At 46.6% G+C, this 21,184-nt stretch overlaps 3 protein-coding genes across 3 annotated transcripts; 1 reads left to right on the top strand and 2 right to left on the bottom strand.

Moving 5' to 3' along the window:
* Nucleotides 1-2,385: 2,385 nt before the first annotated feature.
* On the bottom strand, nt 2,386-9,663 carry LOC120683228 (ATP-dependent DNA helicase Q-like 5). The gene is made up of 21 exons (XM_039965265.1): nt 8,695-9,663; nt 8,506-8,625; nt 8,368-8,421; nt 7,867-7,979; nt 7,432-7,644; nt 7,215-7,293; nt 7,057-7,110; nt 6,868-6,942; nt 6,725-6,778; nt 6,568-6,612; nt 6,394-6,488; nt 6,184-6,310; nt 5,117-5,215; nt 4,823-4,878; nt 4,633-4,735; nt 3,847-3,975; nt 3,467-3,645; nt 3,324-3,348; nt 3,122-3,237; nt 2,883-3,041; nt 2,386-2,794 (listed from the first exon to the last, which is right to left on the bottom strand). The coding sequence occupies exons 1-20, from the start codon at nt 9,661-9,663 to the stop codon at nt 2,957-2,959; spliced, it is 2,790 nt and encodes a 929-aa protein (XP_039821199.1). The 3' UTR covers nt 2,386-2,794; nt 2,883-2,956.
* Nucleotides 9,664-10,144: 481 nt separating this feature from the next.
* Nucleotides 10,145-12,933, top strand: LOC120682372 (mitotic spindle checkpoint protein MAD2). Its single transcript, XM_039964236.1, has 8 exons — nt 10,145-10,229; nt 11,199-11,417; nt 11,504-11,519; nt 11,662-11,792; nt 11,890-12,010; nt 12,122-12,225; nt 12,332-12,453; nt 12,557-12,933. The coding sequence occupies exons 2-8, from the start codon at nt 11,345-11,347 to the stop codon at nt 12,614-12,616; spliced, it is 627 nt and encodes a 208-aa protein (XP_039820170.1). The 5' UTR covers nt 10,145-10,229; nt 11,199-11,344; the 3' UTR covers nt 12,617-12,933.
* A 93-nt stretch (nt 12,934-13,026) lies between these two features.
* On the bottom strand, nt 13,027-16,388 carry LOC120682371 (trihelix transcription factor GT-1-like). Its single transcript, XM_039964235.1, has 5 exons — nt 15,745-16,388; nt 15,152-15,190; nt 14,918-15,049; nt 14,125-14,352; nt 13,027-13,483 (listed from the first exon to the last, which is right to left on the bottom strand). The coding sequence occupies exons 1-5, from the start codon at nt 16,301-16,303 to the stop codon at nt 13,284-13,286; spliced, it is 1,158 nt and encodes a 385-aa protein (XP_039820169.1). The 5' UTR covers nt 16,304-16,388; the 3' UTR covers nt 13,027-13,283.
* Nucleotides 16,389-21,184: the final 4,796 nt, after the last annotated feature.

Here is a 21,184-nt window from a genome sequence, read left to right as displayed (position 1 = left end):
ACCCTCTTTTTTCCATTCTTTTATTCATATAGCTATCATATAGAATTTTCAAATGTCAATTCAAATGTTAAGATATTTACTTAATAAACTAATCGTATAAGTTGCAATTATAGCTCTAAAAAATATTAAATATAATTAATACACAATTAATAGATAATTATTGTAGTAATTAGTAGTCAAATTGTGAATTAATTAAGCTTTTAGTTTGATAATAAATTTACACTAGTACTTCTAATTAATATTTAAACATATGATGCGACGGGAATTTATGACTGAAACTGAAAAAGCTAAAGCTGCCCTAAATACCGCCGTATCGCGTACAGCTCCACTACTTCCACACGCTTGCACGTACAGCTACAAGCTAGTACCGCTGCCTAAAGGCTGCCCACACTGGACACGCTATCGCGTCCACTACGCGAGCATCCAGTACGCGATCGCATACCGATCCCCTACAGCGGGTTCGGTAAAAGCAACCTCTACCATTCTGGATGGTCTCTGACACGCCATATACAGCGTGGTACGGACGAACCTCTACACTGCTGTGCGCGGGGCCCCTACCTCCTTCCCACGGCCGTCCCCAACCGCCGTTGCTACCGCCGCCGTCGGGAAGCCGAGGCTCTGCTCCACCTCGCCGCCGCCGGGTCGAACACGTCGCTGCCGGGCCGAACTCGCCGCCCCTGCCGCGCTCTTGCTCCTCCACGTCGCAGAACCGAAGATCCGTGGCCGCCATGGTCCGCCGGGCTTGCGCGCCGCCGCCGCCGCATGGCCTGCTTCGCCGCCGGAATGGTAGAGGGGGCACCAGATCCGCCATGGCCGGACCTCAAGTGAGCGTCAGATCCAGCGGACCGTGAGGAGGCCCTCCATGGGGGGCGGGGCTCCTGCTCGTTGCGAGGGAAGGGAGGAGCGGTCCGGGGTCTGCACCGCAGAGCTTGAGGGGAAGGTGCGCGTGGGTCGGCGCCGCACGCTCGCCGCCACCGGGCCGAGCCGCCGCCGCGCGGCCTCGCCATGGCCCGGCGCCGCGCGCGAGCCGCCGCCGCCCCGGACACACGCTGCGCGCTCACCGTCGTCTAGCCGAGCCGCCGCCGCCGCGCATGCGCGCTCACCATTGCCGCTCTAGCTCCGCCATGGCCGACGGTGGAGGCCGGAAGAGGGAGGCCGCGCGGGTGTCGTCGACTGTCGACACCGGCAAGGCCAAGAGAGAGGGGTCCAACTTCACTGACGTGAAGAAGCGAAGGCACGAAGCAGTGATCTGAGTCTGGATGAACAGTGGTCCCTACCGTAAATCACTGTAGATGGCACTGTTCACGGAATACTGTTCAAAAAGGGACTGTTTTGTACTGTAGCAGGGGTGCTGTAGCAATCAATCCTATCCATCCATCTCAGATCGGACGGCCCACAGAGACTCAAAAGTCACGGAAACAGTGTTCCCTGACTTGCCTTCAGCAAGTCAGGGAATCCCGATTGAAGAGAGAGGGGAGGGAGAAAGAGAGAGCGGAGGGAGGTGGGGCGGCGGGGGTGTAAAAAAAATAAAAAGGACACTGACACGTGGGACTCGGGTCTTGGTAGTTAGTATAGAAGATGTCTGTAGAGTATGAACGAGTGCAGACAAACTGAATGTAGAGAAGAGAATATTGATGATCAGAACAGAATATACCTTTTAGAGAAGAGATTTAGAATATGAGGAGTGCAGACAGCCTAAGCAATTTGTCTATGTTCTGCACTCCAAACCGGCTGTTTTTTCTTTACCATGGACGCACATCATCAACGCGAACGAAGGGATCTTCTGACGAATCGAGTAAGCTTTCTTTTTATTACGAAAAAAAAAGGAGAGAAAACACGCAAAGCTCGGTTCCTTCTTCGAGTGCACGAGTGTAAGCGGCGCCGTTAGGCTGGTACGTGGTCCCTCCGGCTGGATATGCTCCGGCCGCTAGATTCGAGCCGCGGAATATGCTGCCTCCGTTGAATTCCACGGAATAGTAGTAATAACAAACAAGGACGAGATGGACGTGCATCTGATCACCCCTCCTCATCACCTAATTCGATCGCTAATCCATCAAGCCAAACGCCGGGGTAACATGGTCATTAGCCAGCAGCCCGCGGCGTCCCATCCACCATCCAGACGGACGGACGGACGCAGGTCCACTGCCGTGGCAAGCTAGCGATCGATCGAGAGATGCAGAGCGGCATGGAATCATCAATGCCTGACCAGATCTAGCGAGACCCATCAGGCAAAGCAAATTTGGCGCTAGAAACTGAGAGACCCATCAGGCAAAGCAAATTTGGGCCGGGTGTCTTGTCTGCACCGCACCGATGGGCATCCGGCACGAAATCGCCCTCAAACTGAAATGGCCGAGCATCGATCGCGACCTTGGAAAACAACCGAAGTAATGGGAGCAGCCATCAGGATACCGGATGAACGATGGACCAGGATCACGCACAGCTTGTTTCTAACCTCCCCGTCGTGGTGAAACAACAGCTTTACAATCAAGCGTATCACCTCATCAACCGCGCCTTTTCTTCACAGCGATGTGGTTCTATATCTTTGCTTCCTGGACACTCCTACCATCATACGCGTTTTCCCCCACTCCTGAACCAATAATTTCTACGGCTCTACGGTTCGGACTTCGGAGATCCATCACTTTCTTGGCCCAGCGCCTTCAATCGAACCGTACCCCCCATACGGCAGAAGTCCCACGTAGCAAGCTTGATTGACAGCGCTGCTCGAATAAATACCACTGATCCTGGCTGGTGCTTCATTTTTTGGAGGACGCTTTCTAGCACCTGGTCCAAGTGCCTGTGTGAAACGAAGCAAAGATGGCAAATGGTAACAGGGTAACGGCTAACTGACCGGCAGACAGACTAGCTGGGAAGCTGGGAAGAACCTGTGTTATCCGCCTACCCGTTTCGTTTGTTGCGGCTTGCTAGCACTCGATTCTGACTGCCATGCTGATGAGAACTACTCCCCTTTCCCGACGAGTTTGACTAGCTCTGCTTTGGCAGCTTCCATGACCACCAGGAAATCAACCTCCACATAGCGCCCCCTGCAAGCAAAACTTCAGCCCGCGAGAAATTGGTGGGAAGAAAAATTGGATGGGAGAGACATGGAAGGGATTAGACAGACCAGAAGTGGTTCTTGGACCAAGTGGCGGATGGAAAACCTGGGCTAGATATGCCATGCATAATCCTGGCAACAGCTCTCGGGGTGAATTTCGCAAACGAATTGCTCTGAAGGAACACCTGCGGTACAGTGAAGGTCGTCATTGTGCATTACGAGATGCAACAAAGATGAACATCACCATAGAAAATGCACAGATAGCCCTTACCTTGATATCGGCCTGTAAGAATGGGCTGCAGCAAGCGAAATGAAATGCCAAGTCAAACAAATGTTTTGGATCAGAAGAGAGCAGCCCAAAACACAAGTGATAGATCATGGAATGTATCCATTGGGAACATGGAGGACACAAACCTGCTCTTGTGTGGCTGAGCATGGTAGTCATTGTCTGAGGTGGCTTCGTTCTTGCTAAAGTACTCCGTGATCTTCTTTTGGATGCACTGAGTGTGTTGGGAACCAGAACAACCATCGGTCCTTTGGCACCCCTTGACAGCAAAGTTTGCCAGAGCAAACATAGCATCCAATTTCATGATCTATTTTGACAGCAAAGCATCAGGGATTAGTAAAGGCAAACTAGAAACGTGCTGAGAGCTGCCAGTGTAGTGGCCAATCAAATGAAAAAACATCTTGGATAATGTCAGCTAACATTTGGACAAGAAACAAGCAAATCGCTATTTATGGAGTAAGGGAAGATTAGGATTTAGGAGAAGACAGCGAAAGGCCTTGCACTGCACCTTTGAGCGTTCTACTTCAGAAAGCCATTTTGTGATAGTTGCTGAAAGTGTGTTCAAGTCATCTGGCTTCTTTAAGATCACGTAACAGTAGGCTGGATCTTTTAACTCACATGAAATTTCTCCGGAAAACTGAATTACAGAGGATAGAAAATATAAAGAGTCAACATAGAAGCAACTGCAGAAATCTGAGGCAAAAAGAGACAGACAATCGCTAAACAAAAAGGCACATATATGAAGTCAAACTTTTGTTCTTAACTGCAAAAACCTGTAGCTACAGAATCAATCTTTAAGGGTCTCCTCTCAATAAGTAGAGCAACAACATAAAATATTAAAGTATACTATGCAAATGCTATGGATAAAGACTAATGAAGTATAACCAACATTATCTATATGAATGTACACCTGTAATCACAATTCAATATCTTAAGGCATAGTGATTGTAATGTAACACCCCCCCCCCCAAAAAAAAAAAAACATCTATCTAATCTTGGTAAGTCGAACAATACATTCAGATTTGGCTGCAGACAGAAGGGGCAAATAAGTATAAACATGCACAACACAAGAATTTCATCCTCATATGTGCAGTGCACCAAATATAATGCCAGGAATTCACTTCAAAAGGTTTAAATTATGGTTTCAATACTTGATAACGTTAGCTCATCCTGCACTATTCATACTATAGTTGAAAATGAAAAACAGTAGACAGCCAGGCATGAAGAGAACTGAATGAACACCTTGACAGCAAGTGTATTAATAATAAGAAAAATGTACTTAGTTCAGGCAAACCTTTAACTGTTGCAAATGATCAATAACATCATTCACTGTGATGTTCAGATCATTGGCTATTTTTGTCACTTCGAAGACAAAATTTCCATCCTTTGTCTCTGACCTATATATTTCCAAGAATGGAAAATCAGAATCTCAGAAGTGCAGCAGGAAAGGAGAGAACATAGAAACAAAAGCAGATCATGTTTACTTATTCAGAACCGATCTAACTAGTACATCCTTGTCTGCGAGCAGTTGTGGTGACGTCTGCATCAACGTAATTCAGTGAATCAGAAGTAAAAATAACAGGAGACAAGTATGATAGCTTAAGAAAAGAATAATCCACAAGTGAAGGTGTCCCCTTAAGGGTTACTGGTCTAGTACCATGGTACAGCTGAGCACACTAAGCAAGATTTTGATTCATAATGTGCCAATTATAATAAAATAAAATCAACCACATCCAGAATTCCAGATCACTGGATCATTCTAGAAGAATTAGAATTACCTTGTGAAAGTATAAAGTGCAGGTAACACTGAACTGAGGAAGTAATCGGAGATATTGCTGACCACCGATTTCTAGTTGTGTTAGGATTGTCAAAAGCACCTGTGATAAATGATCAAGTTTGATACTAACATCTGGAAACTAGATGTGCACATGTTACTCAATATTCCATATCAGATAACAATGCAATAACAATAGATAATTTTGGGGGTCAGAATTCCAAGTACCCATAATTAATTGTTAAAAAATCAAGAGGGAAAGAATGTCTAGATACTGGCTCAAGGTGACTGAATAATAGGTAGCACAGAAAACAGCTACCATGGCGACCATGATTGCCCTAAAGTTGACACCATGTCACCATAGCAAAGTGATCTACAATCATATAAGTATGCTACAGCAAGATCTGTAGCATTTGGAAGCAACATACCTAGATTACAGACTAGGGGCGCGTTTAGTCCCCAAAAATTTTTGGGGAAAATCACTGTAGCAATTTTCAACCGAAGATTAGGAGGGCTAAACATGATCTAATTGTAAATCTAATTACACGGATGGACGGGAAATCGCGAGACGAATCTATTAAGCCTAATTAATCCGTCATTAGAGATTGATTACTGTAGCACGACATTGTCTAATCGTTGCATAATTAGGTTCATTGGATTCGTCTCACGATTTTGCCCGGGGGTTGTGGAATGGGTTTTGTCAGTTATCCACATTTAACACTTCTAATTAGTGGTTAAACGTTCGAAGTTACTGTAGCGCACGAAAATTTTTGAAAACTAAACAGGCCCTAGAAATGTCAAGAGGCAGATGTCAACAAATACAGTGCTTTAAACAAACGAACAGAGGATAAGATCTATGGTAATACAATGAAAGTCATTAAATGTACCACATCATATAAAAGAGTCTCTAAGATCCATGACATGCATACAGAAGACAGAACACACCCACCTGAAACACAATCTTACGCTAGAATATAGCCACATTACTGACTGAAATGTAGAATGAACACATGGAAAAAGAAACTAGGGGCATTCAGCTGATAGCTGATGAGTGATGATGCAGGTACGAACCTCCTCTTTTATATCAAACTTGCGCGAAGTCAGCTCTTTAACCAAAGAGCAAATGGACCCCATTGGATTGTCACAGGAAAACACCTGGTAAAGAAATTTGCTTATCGCATATTCATCAACACCGTCACTGTGAAAAAAGGTTGATTAAAAACATTACATAGGAAGCTTAAAGCAGATTGACCAGGTAAATTAGAAGACGATAAGATTCACCTGTGTGAAAGACTACGGATCTTATAGAATGTCGTTGAATCAAGAAGTAGATGACAATGTGACAACCGCCCATCCCTCCCAGCACGGCCAGTTTCCTGGAAAGAGCACAGTAGGATGCATTGAAACCAGAAAGGAAAATGAAAAAAATCATTCCTTGAACTAGAAGTTCAGTACCTGTACATATTCTTCCAAGCTTTCTGGCAAGCTATAGTGAATCACCTTTAAAAGGAGAAATGCTTGAATCAGTCCAAGCTATAAGGAGTATAACTTTGCTTAAAGTTATAAGCTGTCAAATTTGAAAGAATATGTAAATATTTTATGCTAGTCATACCCCTTCAACATCACTTTTATCAAGACCCATTCCAAATGCCACTGTTGCAACAGCCTTTGGTCATAGTGAGCCAGACAACAAAGTTAATCAATGCCTGCATAATACATTTAATGAAATAGGCACTGACAAAGAACTGCCATTACCACTCTTATTTTATTAGAGCAGAAGAGCTCCTGTACACGACTCCTATTCTTCATAGGAAGTCCACTGTGGTAGCTCTACAAAACAAAACAAAATCAAATGTCAAGAAACAAACCTGTAATATGATTCGTGATCTCGTAACAAACAATAAATGCAACAAAAAGCCTGTCATGTCAAGGATGAATACCGACCTTAGCACTAATGTTGTTGTCACATAAGTACTTTGAGACATAATCAGTTTCTCCCTGTTTAAGACAAAAAATGTTATATTTTTGCAACAGAATTGTGTCCAAATGATTTAGGTATTGAACAAATGTGTGAACCATCTTGAGAAAACAGAAAAAACTACCTGAAACTTGCAGTAGACAATTATACTCCTCATGTCAACAAAAGGAGAAGATTTCAACAACAGCATAAAATCCTTCAGTCTGTTGGAAAAAAGGATCATCAGCATGCGCTCACAGGAACCAGGTGATGTTGCTTCTTTCATAGCCTCATAGGTAAACAAATTAAACAGTCCAGTGTTGCCTGATTGCAATCAAGATAGTAGGATAGAAGCGACCTACCTGTTATCACTCGTGCTAATAGATAGCTGTAGATTGTCCCTTATTTGAGATGTTTTAATGAGATTGTCAGACGGTATTTCTAAGGCATGCATTATCTCCTCCAAGGTTTGAGTTGTCGCAGTTGCAGTCGTTGCAAGGATACATTGGACATTAAGCTTTCTCCGAAGTAGTGATGCACGGAGCCTTAGATACGAAGGTCTAAAATTATGAGACCTGTCCATTTTTTCAAGATGAAGTCATAAATTTCGCTAAACTAACACTAAACAATGAGCAGCAAGCACATAATAAGCACAGATAGAGAAGAACAATGACAATATGATGTATAAGAGGAAACAAGCAAACACAACGCAGAAAAGCTAAAAAATTGCTGGTGCACTGCCAAAAACTTTCTAGTGCGCAGCATATGAACTGAACTACAAGGACACATCAACTCACCATTCAGAAATACAGTGAGCTTCATCAATCGCAACAAGAGATATCGGTAGTGCATCCTTAAATATTAGCAAAAATTCTTCATTCAAGAATCTTTCAGGGGAAACAAAAAGCACCTGGTCACAAATGGAAAGGGATTCAGAATAGTCAAACAGGTTCATGTCAACATTACCACCACGAGATTGGATTCTTTTTCAATGTAAATTTAGACAACTATCTGTCTTAGTTTTAAGCTCAGGTTGTGTTTCAGCTCTAGAATCTAGCTTTGCTTGGGATCAACAGGATTTGTTGTTGTTGTTGTTGTAGTGTTGTTGTTGTTGTTGTTGTTGTTGTTGTTGTTGTTGTTGTCCTTTTTACATTTAATTTTGACTTCCATGTTATTTCAGCAAAACATAATATATTGCGTTAAAATAGCCCTGATAGGCAGATTACCAACTAACTCAAACAAAAATGGCAGAGGATGCAACATTGGTAGTTCAAATAACAGGAGCCAAGTAAATGCACCTTTATGTCCCCTGCACGCAACCTTTGCAATGTCTCATGAAACTCATCACTTGTCTGAGTCATGAAATAATGAACATATTATCAAAATTGAATGAGTACTGCAACTACCAGAAAGTAAATATATAGATCTTTGTTTACCTGACTGCTTGCAAGAAGACCTCCTGGTAAAAATGCAGGAAGTTTCCTCAGTTGGTCCACCATCAAGGAAAGCAACGGACTCACCACTAGTGTCAGTCCAGACAAAATCATAGCAGGAATCTAAACAAAGCATCCGCCATCAGCTCAGAATTTATAGACACAAACTCAATTCAAATTTTCTCACTGCACCTGATAGCATAGTGACTTGCCCACACCAGTTGGCAGCACAAGCATGGTCGATTCCCCTGCAACAACCTTCTGGATTGCCTCAAGCTGCCCCTGGCGGAAAGAGTCATACCCATAGGCCAAGCTGAGCAGGCTCTCGAGATTCTGCTCGGAAGGATCCTCTCTGGCCGCCTCCACGGCCTTAAGGACACCAACGTCACCAACAGCCCCCTTCTTCTCCCGTTCCATCAGCGCCTCGGCCACGAAATCTCCTTCCTCGTCGCCGCATCCCTGAGCCTTCACACCACCAGCCCGCCGCCGCCGCCAGGAGCGGTATTTCGTCGGGCGCCTCGCCTGCGTGTTCCTGAACGTCCTCTTCCGACCGTACCCGTTGATGTTGAGCCGCACAAAGTTGCCCTCGCCGCTCCCTCTCGGTCGCTTCGGCTGCTCCACCTCGGCAGCCGCGGAGGGTGCCTCCGACACCGAGTTGGGATGCACCCGCTTGGGCCTGGCCCGCGGCGGAGCGTCCGGCGCGGGACACTGCGCTGCCGCTGCGGTTGGTATCTCGGTCGGGGTGGCGGTGGGAGCTGGAGTGGGCGCCGGGGCGGAGGCGCTGAAGGCCGCGACGGGATCGAAGGAGGGGTTGCGCGACTGGACGAGGCGGCGGAAGGAGGAAGAGGAGACGGTGCTGGTGGTGGCGACAAGCGCTGGAGCGGCGGCGATGCGCGAGGCGAGGCCGTGCGGGTCGGACAGCGCCGCGGATGGGAGGGGAGGCGGCGGCGCGGCGGCGGCGCAGGCGGATGCTACAGGCTTCGGTTTCGCCTTGGGCTTGGGCTTGGGTTTGGGTTTCGCGGTGGCGGTGTGCTTGGGGCTGGGGCGGTGCTTGGGTGGCGGCGGGGTAGGCGGCGAGCCGCCGCGGGGCGGGGAGTCGGATACGCCGGAGAGGAGGGATCCCTCGGAATCGGAGTCCCCGGCGTGCGGCGGGGAGTACATTGGCGGTGGCGCGTGGGGGCGGTGCTCGTCGGCTCGTCGCCGTAGTCGTGAGCGGGGGAAGCGAGGGATTTGGGGGAGATTTGCAAAGACTTCCCGCCAAGGCGCCAGCAGGCGGCAGACAGACGTAGGAACTGAATCGAGTCGCGATCCGCCGCCTGCCTGCCCAGCCCACTTCGAGCGGCTCGCCCGGCCCAGCCCATCGCGCTTTTCCCACTTCGTCCAGTTAATGCAAAATAGTCGAATATGGTTGAAAACCCTGAGCAGGGCCAACTCCAGTTTCATTCATCACTCAACTTGGGCTACGGTAAATAGTGCAGTTCAATCAATTAAAACTTTTCTTCAAAAAATCAATTAAAAAAGAAGTTCCGCCGAATCGCGCCATCCCAAGCCCAGTGCGCGGCCCACCCCACACGACCGTTGGACGCGCCGGTCCGGCCCACCTATAAAATTCCCCGCACGACAGCACCCACCTCCGTGCGAACACCATCCCATTCCCACCCACACCAACCTGTGTAGACCCGTTCGAAAACGCTCCCAAAAAAAAGAAAGAAAGAAAGACCCCACAAGTTCCCATCAGGGTTTACGTTTTCGTTTTTGAAAAAAATTTCGGTGACCACCGGAAACGGTATACCGGCCGAAATTTCGCGGTTTTCCGGTAATTTCGATCGGAAAGAGTTTTCAAATTCAAAATTCCGAAATTTCGGTATACCGGCCGGTTTTTCGGTGCATCTCGCCGGTTTTTCGGTGCTTTTCACCGAAAAATAATGGAAACAGTTGGAAAATGATGGGGAAATTATGTATTTGTGAAAAGAAATTGAAAATTTTGGGGAGTTTGCCCTAATTATGTCTATATTTATAGATTATAATACACAACATATAAGAAACTCCAGCACACAATGAGAAATACGAAAACGAAACACATAATTTATGTCCAAAGTGCACACGTACTTCGTCCAAAGTACAAAGTCTATTAAAATTATTACAATTAAGTCCGTAGTCCAATTAATACAACACATTGCTTCCACAGTAATCGAAAGTATTGTCCATCCATAATCCATGTAGCAAATGTATAGTCTCTGCATACGAAGATTTTGTATGAAATGAATGGAATAACTAGAAAAAACGAAATATAGATATAAAAACTTTTCGGTTGCTTAAGTACATGCGTTCTTCACTCCTCATAGATGGTGAGACTTAAGCAAATTTTGACCTACCAAATCAACTTAGATTTTGACTCCTCATAGCAAATTCATCATTTTGACCTACCAAATTTTCACTCCTCATAGAAAAATCATCATTTTGACCTACCAAATCAACTTAGATTTGAATGATTTCAAGTGCTATAAGCTAATAAAAATCCCTAGTTTTTTATCATAATTTTTGCCGATTTTTTGACGGTTATTTATAAATTTTTTTGAAATTTTAAAATTCGAAACGAAAAATACCGAAAAACACCGGTATACCATTCCGGTACCTACCGAAAACGGTAAATTCACCGGTTTTTCGCCGGTTTACCGCCGAAAAGTTAAACCCTGGTTCCCATCGCGCTGCCGGCGCCGCCACCGCACTAGCCGTTGCCGCTCCCCTTCCCTTCCGTTTCCCCTTCCCAAGGAGCCCGTCCTCGCACGCGCGCGGCGAAGAGGAGGCGGATCCGGAGGCGCGGCCGCGAAGGTGACCAGAGATGGCGTCGCGGACGGCGTCCAAGGACATCATCACGCTGCGGGGCTCCGCCGCCATCGTCAGCGAGTTCTTCGGTACGCGCGCCGCACCTCCTCCCTCCCCTGATTGGTTTCGCGCCGCCCGGCGGGTGTTTGACGGAATGCTTGGGCTCGCATCGCAGGCTACGCGGCCAATAGGTACGGTACGGTGTCCGGCAGGCGAGCGAACGGCGGCGGCGTCGGTGCCGATTCACCGGGGATCAGATCGGTGAGAAAGGTTTGGGGGGTTTTTTTATTGACTGATTGATCCGGTTCCGTTTGGGTTTTTGTTTCTCTGTAGCATCCTGTACAACCGCGCGGTGTACCCGGAGGAGAGCTTCACCAAGGTGAAGAAGTACGGGCTCACCATGCTGCTCACGCAGGACGAGGGGGTGAAGACCTTCATCGCCAGCCTAACCTCCCAGCTCTCAGGTCTCCTCTCCCACCTGAGATCTCTCTGTCTCCTTCCCGGGTTGCTCGCGAATGCGCTGGTGTTTGCTCAATGGTTTCGTGTCGCTGGATGCTGCAGAGTGGCTGGAGGCCGGGAAGCTGCAGCGGATTGTGCTGGTGATCATGAGCAAGGCCACCAACGAGGTTCTCGAGCGCTGGAACTTCAACATAGTGACCGACGCCGAGGTCGTCGAGAAGGGGTACGCGCACACTCACTCGAATTCCCCATCTTCGCCCTCTCCCTGACCATTCAAAGTAGACCGTACCCGTTGTGTCATGGTTTGATGGCGTTGTCTTCTGATGTTCGTCAGGGCGATCAAGGAGAAAAGCGACAAGGAGATCATGCGGGAGATCCAGGCCATCATGCGCCAGATCGCGTCCTGCATCACCTACCTCCCCTGCCTCGACGAGCCATGTAAGAACAGCAACTCTCATCCCCTAGATCCTCTCCTGTTTTAGAACCGGGACTGCAACCGTGATGCTCTAATCTCCTCTCCTCATGTGTCGGACTGACTGACCAGGCGTGTTCGACGTGCTGGCCTACACGGACACGGATGTCGACGCCCCCGGCACCTGGGTCGAGAGCGACGCCAAGCTCATCAGCAACCCACAGATGGTTAAGCTGCACTCGTTCGACACCAAGGTATGCAACAGCAGCATCTCTGATATCCATCTATCCGGTGTTTGGTATTGCTGGTGCTCGACTAGGTTGCTAAGAGCACGTTCCTGGTGGATGGATGATGCAGATTCATAAGGTGGACTCGCTGGTCTCGTACAAGAAAGACGAGTGGGACGAGGAAGAATGAAAAGTTTAGGAGCACGATGCGTGGCGCGTGCTGGCGTGAAGACTGGCTTGGCGTGAAGGTTGTGTGAATCTTTCATTCACGTCTAGGCGCTGCGTTGGGATGAAAGAATGTAAATGCCATTCTTGCGTATTCCCTGAAATCTCTGAACCTCTGGAAACAATGTAATTCTGGGGATGAAACTTCCCTCTAGCGAATGACCATGTGTTATCTTCCATATGCTGTTTTACTTACATCACTCGTCGCTAACAAGCACTGGTGAGGTAGTCAACTGAGAAAACAAGAACATTGTAGCTGGATCCAGGTCCTGATGAACCGTATCGAGAGGTGTACCTTTTTTGCTGAGTATTTATCTTCATGCTCTTTGGCACATTCAGATATATAGATATTCTGTAAGGCCACATACAGTCTAGTTAACCAGAGGATCACTTAATGCACACTTTGCATATAATCAGCCACATTTACATTCTAATTAACTAGAGAATCACTTACACTCCAATTGCATATAATCAGCTACATTTATATTCTAATTAACAATATCATCAGCTACATTTACACTTTGCATATAATCAGAGAATAAAGGATGGATTGACTTAAATTACACTAAATGGTAGTATACTATGCTTCCACTGACACACATACATGCCTAGCCCAGGCAGATGTCACAAAATTAGTCCCCAAGGGACCGCAACCCTTGATAAATCACCCCAGGACGGAGATCATCCAGGCTGTCAACATTTCTATAGCCACCATACTCCCTGAGTGTCCAACCACGCCGTGTGAGGAAATCTCGAAAGTCCTCTTCGTTGTAGAACGTCTTGTCTTCCGAGGTCTGCATGCGGCTAGCATCGCAAAGTTTGATTGTCACACCTGAAAAAATAGGAACAACAAAATTTATTGCAATCAGGATGGTAATAGTAATACTTCCTACTCAAAACTTCATTACAAAATGATAAAACCCAATCGGTTGTCCCTATGTCTGTCAAAACACCACAAGCTGTAGAAAGTATTGTGAACATCATTTTGTTTTCTAACCATTGTACACACCCTACATCAAATGTAACTATGCATCAAGTGTGTATTGCATAAGCAATATTAGTGTCAGCACTATATGGTCATATTTTCTCAAACAGCTCAATAAGCTTGAATGAATTAGCCTTATATTTACACATCTGTACCGACGGCCCAAAAATGAACTTGTACATTAAGGCCCTTTAAGTTACTAGTGAAGCGATACACAATAAATAAACCGTTGTAATAGCATAAATTCACAGTGCTATATACCAAAATGGTTGGCTTGTATCCAAAACCAAAGCTTTGCATTGTCAAAACCTCAAAGGCAACATGATTTTGGGGTCTATGTTCTATGTTATGCCCATGAAATTTCCATGTTTCCCATGAAAAGGCATAAGAACACCCCCTACACCCATATACTGACCTAGTGTGTTATTACTAGTTATTCAGAGAGTAAAGAATCTCATTCTGCAGCTGAGAAGAGAATGTACAATTACCATCATCAAGATGAAGTGTGTATGTTCCAATTGGCATATCCCTGTCCAATGTACGAACAACCTCATCTTCATCTTCAAGCCAGAAAGCACGTCTTGTTCTAAGTCCAAATGCTGATTTGATAGCTTCCTTAATTGCCTCAGAAGTACCATCAATTCCTATTCTTTTAGTGTAATCACCCCATTTGACCAAAATGACTCTCCCACCAAAAGTGCCCTGGTTATCTCCACCTGTATGGGTTTATGCAGAGTTGAAAAGAAAGTAACAAATTAAAAATAATAATTACTGGACTAACCAGTTTTACTGAACTAGACATTGAAATTTTTTGTAAATTTCTGCCAGAATTCAGTTCAAGTAGATTTTAAGTGAGACCTTGGCAATATAAGAAACCTTTTTTTTTACAAAAGGGGATATATTTAGCACAGGACATCCCATCTTACAAGATAAACCGCAAGGAAACATTGAAGGCTACACGTTCTTAAAATGCTAATTAGAAATATGTTTATCTATCTAGCTGGTTGATCTATCTCAGTGGGTGTAACAAATTGAACGATAGCAGTTAGTACATAATATGCAGAGTTTAAAGTCCCCACCACATTCCATGAAGTATACCAATAAGAATCTAAGAAAAATTCAGTCTAGTCGAGTTCAGGAGTTTCAAACCTTTTGTTTCTATGGGGTTATTAGAATGCCAGGGAGTTAAACCGAACCCAATCCGTACAATAAACAGTGGAATAGCAACAATTTGAAGGTATTCAATTTAAACTGCAACTTGTGCAGTGTGCAGATTATTACCGTTAGTTGAGGTATCTCTCCAATTCCATGGGTTTACACCATTGGTTGCAACTGCATCAGCAGCCGCTAACGGAAGCGGATGCCTGTCATCCTCCAAACGATCATCAATACTCAGTATTGATCTACCGTTTGCTACAAACATAAAAAAAGTGTAGTCAACAAGAAATTCGCATAGTTACTACATGAGAAAAATTAAGAAATAGGTATTGTTACAGATGTAGGGTAACTCAGTACCTTCAACAGGGCCAAAGGGAATATTAGCATCTTCAAAGCCTAGATTGAATCAAGAAAATATTAGTCAATGAGCTAATAAAAAGTACCGCAACCAAAAATCAAATAAAGCACAAAATTCAAATATACAGCCACTAAGCATTATCAGGAACTACTATTAATGAAACAAGTAACTCAGGCATATGAAACACAGACCATATGACTCGTTATTCATTAAGCTATCACATATACACACACCCTACATCAAATGTAACTATGCATCAAGTGTGTATCAGCACTATATCTAGGTCATATTTTCTCAAACAGCTCAATAAGCTTGAACGAATTAGCCTTATATTTACAGATCTGTACCAACGGCCCAAAAATGAACTTGTACATTAAGGCCCTTTAAGCTACTGGTGAAGCGATACACAATTAATAAACCGTTGTAATAGCATAAATTCACAGTGCTATGTACCAAAATGGTTGTCTTGTATCCAAAACCAAAGCTTTGCATCGTCAAAATCTCAGAGGTAGAGTTCAAGACACATCTAGTCATCATTTCATCTAGCAAAGCATGAGTATCTCTATCATAAATTCATAAGGCAGAGGTGCACCGTTATCTGTCGTGAACTGCAGGTAGGATTCGATCTTGGAGTTGGATGTGGGGCTCTTCCCGGCACCACTGCCGCTGCCGCTGCCGACGCATCCGCCGCCGCCGCCGCCGCCGCCCGCCTTCCCGCGGAGCTTGAGCAGGTCGTCGATCTCCTTGTAGTACGCCATCTTGGCGTTGGCGTTCCCCCCGGCGCCGCCGCCGCCGCTGCTCTGCGCGTGGCTGCGCGCCTTCTTGAACTCCTTGAGGAGGTTGCGCCACTTGTCCGTGCACATGGTCGGGGAGCGGTCGAACCCTTGGTCCCGCATCCGGGCGGAGATGGCCTCCCAGAGGTGCTTGTTGGACTTGGAGGTGTTGAAGTGGGCGTCCATCTCCCGGCGCAGCGCGATGAGGCAGAGGGTCTCCTCCCGGACCCACGTCTCCGCGCGCCTCTTCGGCGCCGACCCCGCCGCCGCCGCCGCCGCCGCCGCGGCGCGGGAGGAGTCGTGGCCGCCGTCCTCGCCGCTGCTCTCCGGGAGGAGCAGCGGCGGGGTGGGCGCCGACGCCGGCCCGGAGAGGAGCATGGCCGCGGCGGCCCGGGGAGGAGCCGGGGAGGCCGGTGGCGCTTGGGGGTTTCGGAGTGGCAGTGTAGAGGGGAAGTGAACGGCGCGTGGCGATGGGTGAGAGGGGGGACTGGGAAGCGGCGACGGGGCCGAGTGGGGCAGGCAGGCCGCAGGCTCGTCGCCTCGTCGTGGAGGACGGGGGCTCGACCCGAGCAACCCGGCCCGGGTACGGCCCGGCAGTGTAGAGAAGAGAAGAGCAAGCCGGGCTCTGCCTCCTAGAATAGGCCCAGCTTAGCTTAGTTTCCGAGGATCAGATCATTATTAGGCCCTCCACGCGGTTTTTTTATTTTTTTTATTTTTTATTTCCGTTTTTTACAAAAATATATTTTCAATTTGAAAATTTACAGAAATATATCCCGGCCGCCCCGCAGCTGGGCGGCCGGGACCTGGCCGCCCGGCGGCAGGGGCTTGTTGTCAGTCGAAACCCACCGCCGAGCAGCGACGGGCAACACGAAGAGCCGGGAGGTTGCTGGGGCGCTGGCAGTCACTGCTCCCTCGTCGACGGCCCGCAATTCCGTCACGCGCCCGGAGGATGTGCGAAAACCGGGCGTGCCACCTGACCTATATCCGATCAGGAAGGTACAGGCGTGCTCCAAACAGTTTTCTGCATACAAAGACACGTGTAAATGTAAGTCCGAGCCGTGATCGGCTCCCCGGGACGACTCTTGCATCGGCTTTAAGGAGCCGATCGAGTCCCGGTGTCAGATGGGATCTGATTGTATCCAGATATGATAAATAAAGCAAATAACTATAAAACTGCTTCAAATAAATCTAATTGGTCTAATCCACGATGGTAACAGTTTCACTGCTAAATCGGAACATCCTACACGTGACTAGGCCTAATGAACATAACAGACAACTAAACCACAACCCAAAACAGAGGCCTAAGAACTAGCAAGAGCCGATTTCCGGAACAATCCCTATATAGGCTAATATAAAGCATCTATTATACCACCGGATCATCCAATCCGTTTGCAAGGCCTAACCTAGCAGATATTACGCCAACTCTTAAGATAAGAGCAAACCATAACAGATCAGATCTACTAGACATAAAAGAAGCAGAGTGTTGCCTCTGTGCAACTAATTCTATGCGATAAGAACTAGCATGAGATTGAAACGTGACTGCACAGAGACAACATGATATTCGCAGATGATAAGCAACGAAGCACAACATATCTACTAAAAGCCATGCTACGAACATCAGAATAACTAGTACTACTCGCCATCAAAAACGCTTCAGTACGAGTAATACCAAGGTAAAAGCAAGAACAATACTGCCCTGATCGCAAGAAGCGATCAGGGCAGCATGGCACTTACTTGGATGAAACCCTAGGATTAGGGGTGGCGATGCGCCGAGAGTTGTTGTTTGCGAGATGTGATGACGCTCTCCTTTACGAATAACAAAGGATACATATTTATAGTCCGGAGACTTGAGAAACAGTCTAAACTAATCTTGTCCCGATCGGACTCTATCTCTAACCTTGAACTAAATCTAAAGATACATGGCCCATGTGGCCCAGATGCTCACGCAGGAGCCGATTTACAAGTCCTCTTCAGTCTTCTGCTTTAAGCACATCCTGATTTCGGCCCCTAAATTAATCCTGTTAATTTATGGCGATAACACATGCCCCCCTGGTTTTGGCAATGATAGTTCCAAAACCAATCTGTCGCTTCATCTTCCCGTTAATGCTCATTAAACACACTACAACCACCAAGGAAGACGCAACGTCTCTGCAACTGGCTCCTTGTAGAACGTGAAAACTGCCGATCCGTCTTCCATCTTTTCACTATTTAATCTCGCTCGAATCGGCTCTTCTCCACGGTAAACTCCTTTTTCCTCCTAGAGCCAGTAGCGCAGAAACCCCAATCCTTCACTAGCCATGGCCATCTCTTCTTCCTCCGGCTCCAACTCCTTTGGAGATTCCTGTTCTTCCTCTTCTCCCTCTTCCTCTTCTTCCCTTTCCGCTTCCTCCATTGATCCTACTTCAGAGAGCCGAGAGCCGACCCCTGAATAGGACCCAACAGCAGCCTATGAGGCGCTGGCTCCTCTACACTGGGATGCAGAAGAGTTCGACTTCGGGGTCGCCTCCGAGGAGGACGAGCCCATGACTGAAGGAGAGGAAGATCTCCAGTTCCTCTTTCAAGAGGAACTGGAGAGCAGTGAAGACGACGCCTTCTCCTGGGAAGGATCCGACTCCTCCGAAGAGATCGGCTCTTCTTCCAGCGACGACACGACGGCAGGAGGAAACCCCCACCAGTTCCTCAAAGCCCCCATGGAGGGAAGCGAAGAGGGAAGCAACAACGGCGGCGGGCGAAGCAGCAGCAGCGCCGAGGACGATGGCAGCAGCAGCGGCAACGACAGCGATGATGACAACGACGACGGTGGAGACGCACCGTCGCGAAGCCCGAAGCGCCATAGGAGTTCAGACACCTACGACTGGTAGATGTAGGTAGCATTGTAGGGGTAGAATCATAAAGCCGAAGGATTAATTCCTTTGTAACGATCGGCTTTCCTTGTAATGGACTTTCCATTAATGAAATCAGCTCCCCTAAATTATGTATGTCTGATATTTGCTTTCCCAAAAGCCGATGGCAACGCATCAGGCTTCCATAAATATCCGAGAGCCGACGAAATTCAAACCAGAAGTAACCCGCACAGGAATAGAGTAACACTTCCAACTTGAAACAAACTCTTGAATCCGAGCACAATTCGAAAACCAAGCTCTACAAATCCGAGCAATCACTCCCCAAGCAGCCGGAATTCGAATCAGAATCTCCAGCAATCAAACCCTAAGTCAACAGATCTGACCATGGCAGATTCTGCAGCTCAAACGACAAGCTCTGCAATCAACGATGCGGCAATCTACGGCCTGAAGGTAATATTCGGCCTAATCCTTTAGTTTTCTTCAGCTTATTAAGCTTCTGAAACTAAAATTCTGAAACATGACACCATACGTATGCTTCTGAATCTCTGAACTTCAGGTGTCAAACATCCTTCTGCCGCTTCCCTCCGATCCAAAATCTTTCTGTCTTGACCCACAAACCCATGAAAACCCCATAGATTTGATCTCTTGTGAAACAAATAGGATCCCTTTTGTGAGTCAAAACATCGACCTGAACCTCTGGGCCGACTGCTTAAGAGCCTGGCCTAATCCACCTGAGAGCTGGATTACATGGTACAACAGAGTAGCAAAAGCCTACATGCCCTTGTGGCAAGATTTGAACATAGCTGATGCACTTAGTTTATCACTGTCACCCCTTGACAAAGATGAAAATCTTCTGAAAACCATCGGCTATTTCTGGTCTGATGCTCTGAATTGTTTCCTTTTTGGTCATGGACCCATGACCCCTACTCTGCTAGACATCACCATGATCACTGGACTAGACATTAGCTCTCCTAATCCTGCTGCTCACAAAATGGCAGAAGTCCCCTTTAAACTTTCTTCCAAAGTTAACTGCACAAACTGGGGTACTTACATGAGTCAGCACATGAAAACAAAAGGTCCAGTGACTCAGAAAGAACACACAGCCTTCTTAAATCTTTGGCTAGAGCATTTCATCTTCTGTGGCCCTTCCTTAGCTCCAACTAAGAACTATCTCCCCTTGGCCTACCACCTGGCCCATGGTAATCACACCGGCCTAGGCAAACTCTTCCTTGGAGAAATTTACAGATATCTCCATTTGATGACATCTAACTTGCTTAATAAAAAGAAACTGAGAACTGGAGGCCCTTGGTGGTTCATTCAGTTGTGGGCACAACTGTACTTCCAACATCATATTCCCAACTTCCAAGGCCTGACCAAGAACTATTTCCCCGATGAAAGTGGCAAACCAATCAGATGTACTAGTTACGGCCAAGCTTTGTTCAGTCTCCCTGGCAGTAAACTGAATTCAACAGATGCAGCAAACTGGTTTAGAGTCTTCTACAAAGGACTAGACAATCCTCTCTACTTCCCGTTTACTGAATCTGAATCCTTTGAGAACCCAACTGCCTTCAGATTAGATAATTTTGCCGATGACGACAGCACTCGGCATCTATATTCTTTGATGATTCGACCCGGTTTCCTTTCTGTTGGCATCAGCACTTCTAACAGAATTATCAAGCCAGGTTATGAATCTTACCAACCAGTTATAGCAGCTCGGCAATTTAGCCTAGGACAGGTCCCTCCCCACTTCCATATTCACCACTTGGTGGAGAGCAGAGCCGATCTGCCTGATGGTCTCACCAGCTCGAGATGCTACAACATGTTTGACAATCTCCACATTCCAATACCAGTCGATCTGTCCTTCACTTCCTCATCAATCAGCTTTGATACCTGGTGGAACATGTGGAAAACTCATGTCTTCAGAAAAGCTCTAGGTCCTCGACTGCAGCAAATCGACCTTGAATATGCAATCCCCGAGGAAGAGGTACTAAATTTATGCATTCATCCTTCTAAGTCCTCCATCCTTTGCATCTGTCTAATTCTAACCCACCTTGCTTGCAGCGACAAGATGGTCCAGAACCTATGACCAGCACTGGGGAGCCATTCCACTTTCTTCCAACTGCTCCTGATGTACTCTTTTGCAAAGGATCACCACCAATGAAGAAAGTGATAATGACTGTTCAGCCAGACTTACTTCAATCGGCTTCCAAGTGAAGACAAACTTCTGCAATCGTTGCCCCCCGAGTCTTGACCAAGAAAAGGAAGATGATCACAAGGCGAGTGGCCAAGAAACCAGCACCAGCATCCCCAAGTCCATCAGAGTCCAACACCAACCAGGTAACTCATCTTTCTAAAACCCTTTTTTTATTTCGTATACATATACTCCGGTTGACTGTAGTTCTATGTTCAGGATGCA

This window comes from Panicum virgatum, chromosome 7N (genome assembly GCF_016808335.1).
Source record: "Panicum virgatum strain AP13 chromosome 7N, P.virgatum_v5, whole genome shotgun sequence".
In the NCBI taxonomy this organism is placed as follows: domain Eukaryota; kingdom Viridiplantae; phylum Streptophyta; class Magnoliopsida; order Poales; family Poaceae; genus Panicum; species Panicum virgatum.
The sequence above is the reverse complement of the archived record's forward strand: the minus strand, read 5'-3'. Positions and strand labels throughout refer to the sequence as shown.

Bases quoted from the DNA above. Each gene is read 5' to 3' on its own strand.
- LOC120683228 (XM_039965265.1), bottom strand. From the start codon at position 9,663: ATGTACTCCCCGCCGCACGCCGGGGACTCCGATTCCGAGGGATCCCTC. The intron at 6,489-6,567 runs GTACTGAACTTC...TGCTCTTTCCAG, and splicing joins GCTTGGAAGAATATGTACAG to GAAACTGGCCGTGCTGGGAG. The intron at 3,042-3,121 runs GTCTGTCTAATC...TTTTGCTTGCAG, and splicing joins TGGTCCAAGAACCACTTCTG to GGGGCGCTATGTGGAGGTTG.
- LOC120682372 (XM_039964236.1), top strand. From the start codon at position 11,345: ATGGCGTCGCGGACGGCGTCCAAGGACATCATCACGCTGCGGGGCTCC. The intron at 11,793-11,889 runs GTCTCCTCTCCC...TGGATGCTGCAG, and splicing joins CCTAACCTCCCAGCTCTCAG to AGTGGCTGGAGGCCGGGAAG. The intron at 12,226-12,331 runs GTAAGAACAGCA...CTGACTGACCAG, and splicing joins CCCCTGCCTCGACGAGCCAT to GCGTGTTCGACGTGCTGGCC.
- LOC120682371 (XM_039964235.1), bottom strand. From the start codon at position 16,303: ATGCTCCTCTCCGGGCCGGCGTCGGCGCCCACCCCGCCGCTGCTCCTC. The intron at 15,191-15,744 runs GTGCACCTCTGC...GATTCAATCTAG, and splicing joins GCAGTTCACGACAGATAACG to GCTTTGAAGATGCTAATATT. The intron at 14,353-14,917 runs GTAATAATCTGC...AAACCCATACAG, and splicing joins GAGAGATACCTCAACTAACG to GTGGAGATAACCAGGGCACT.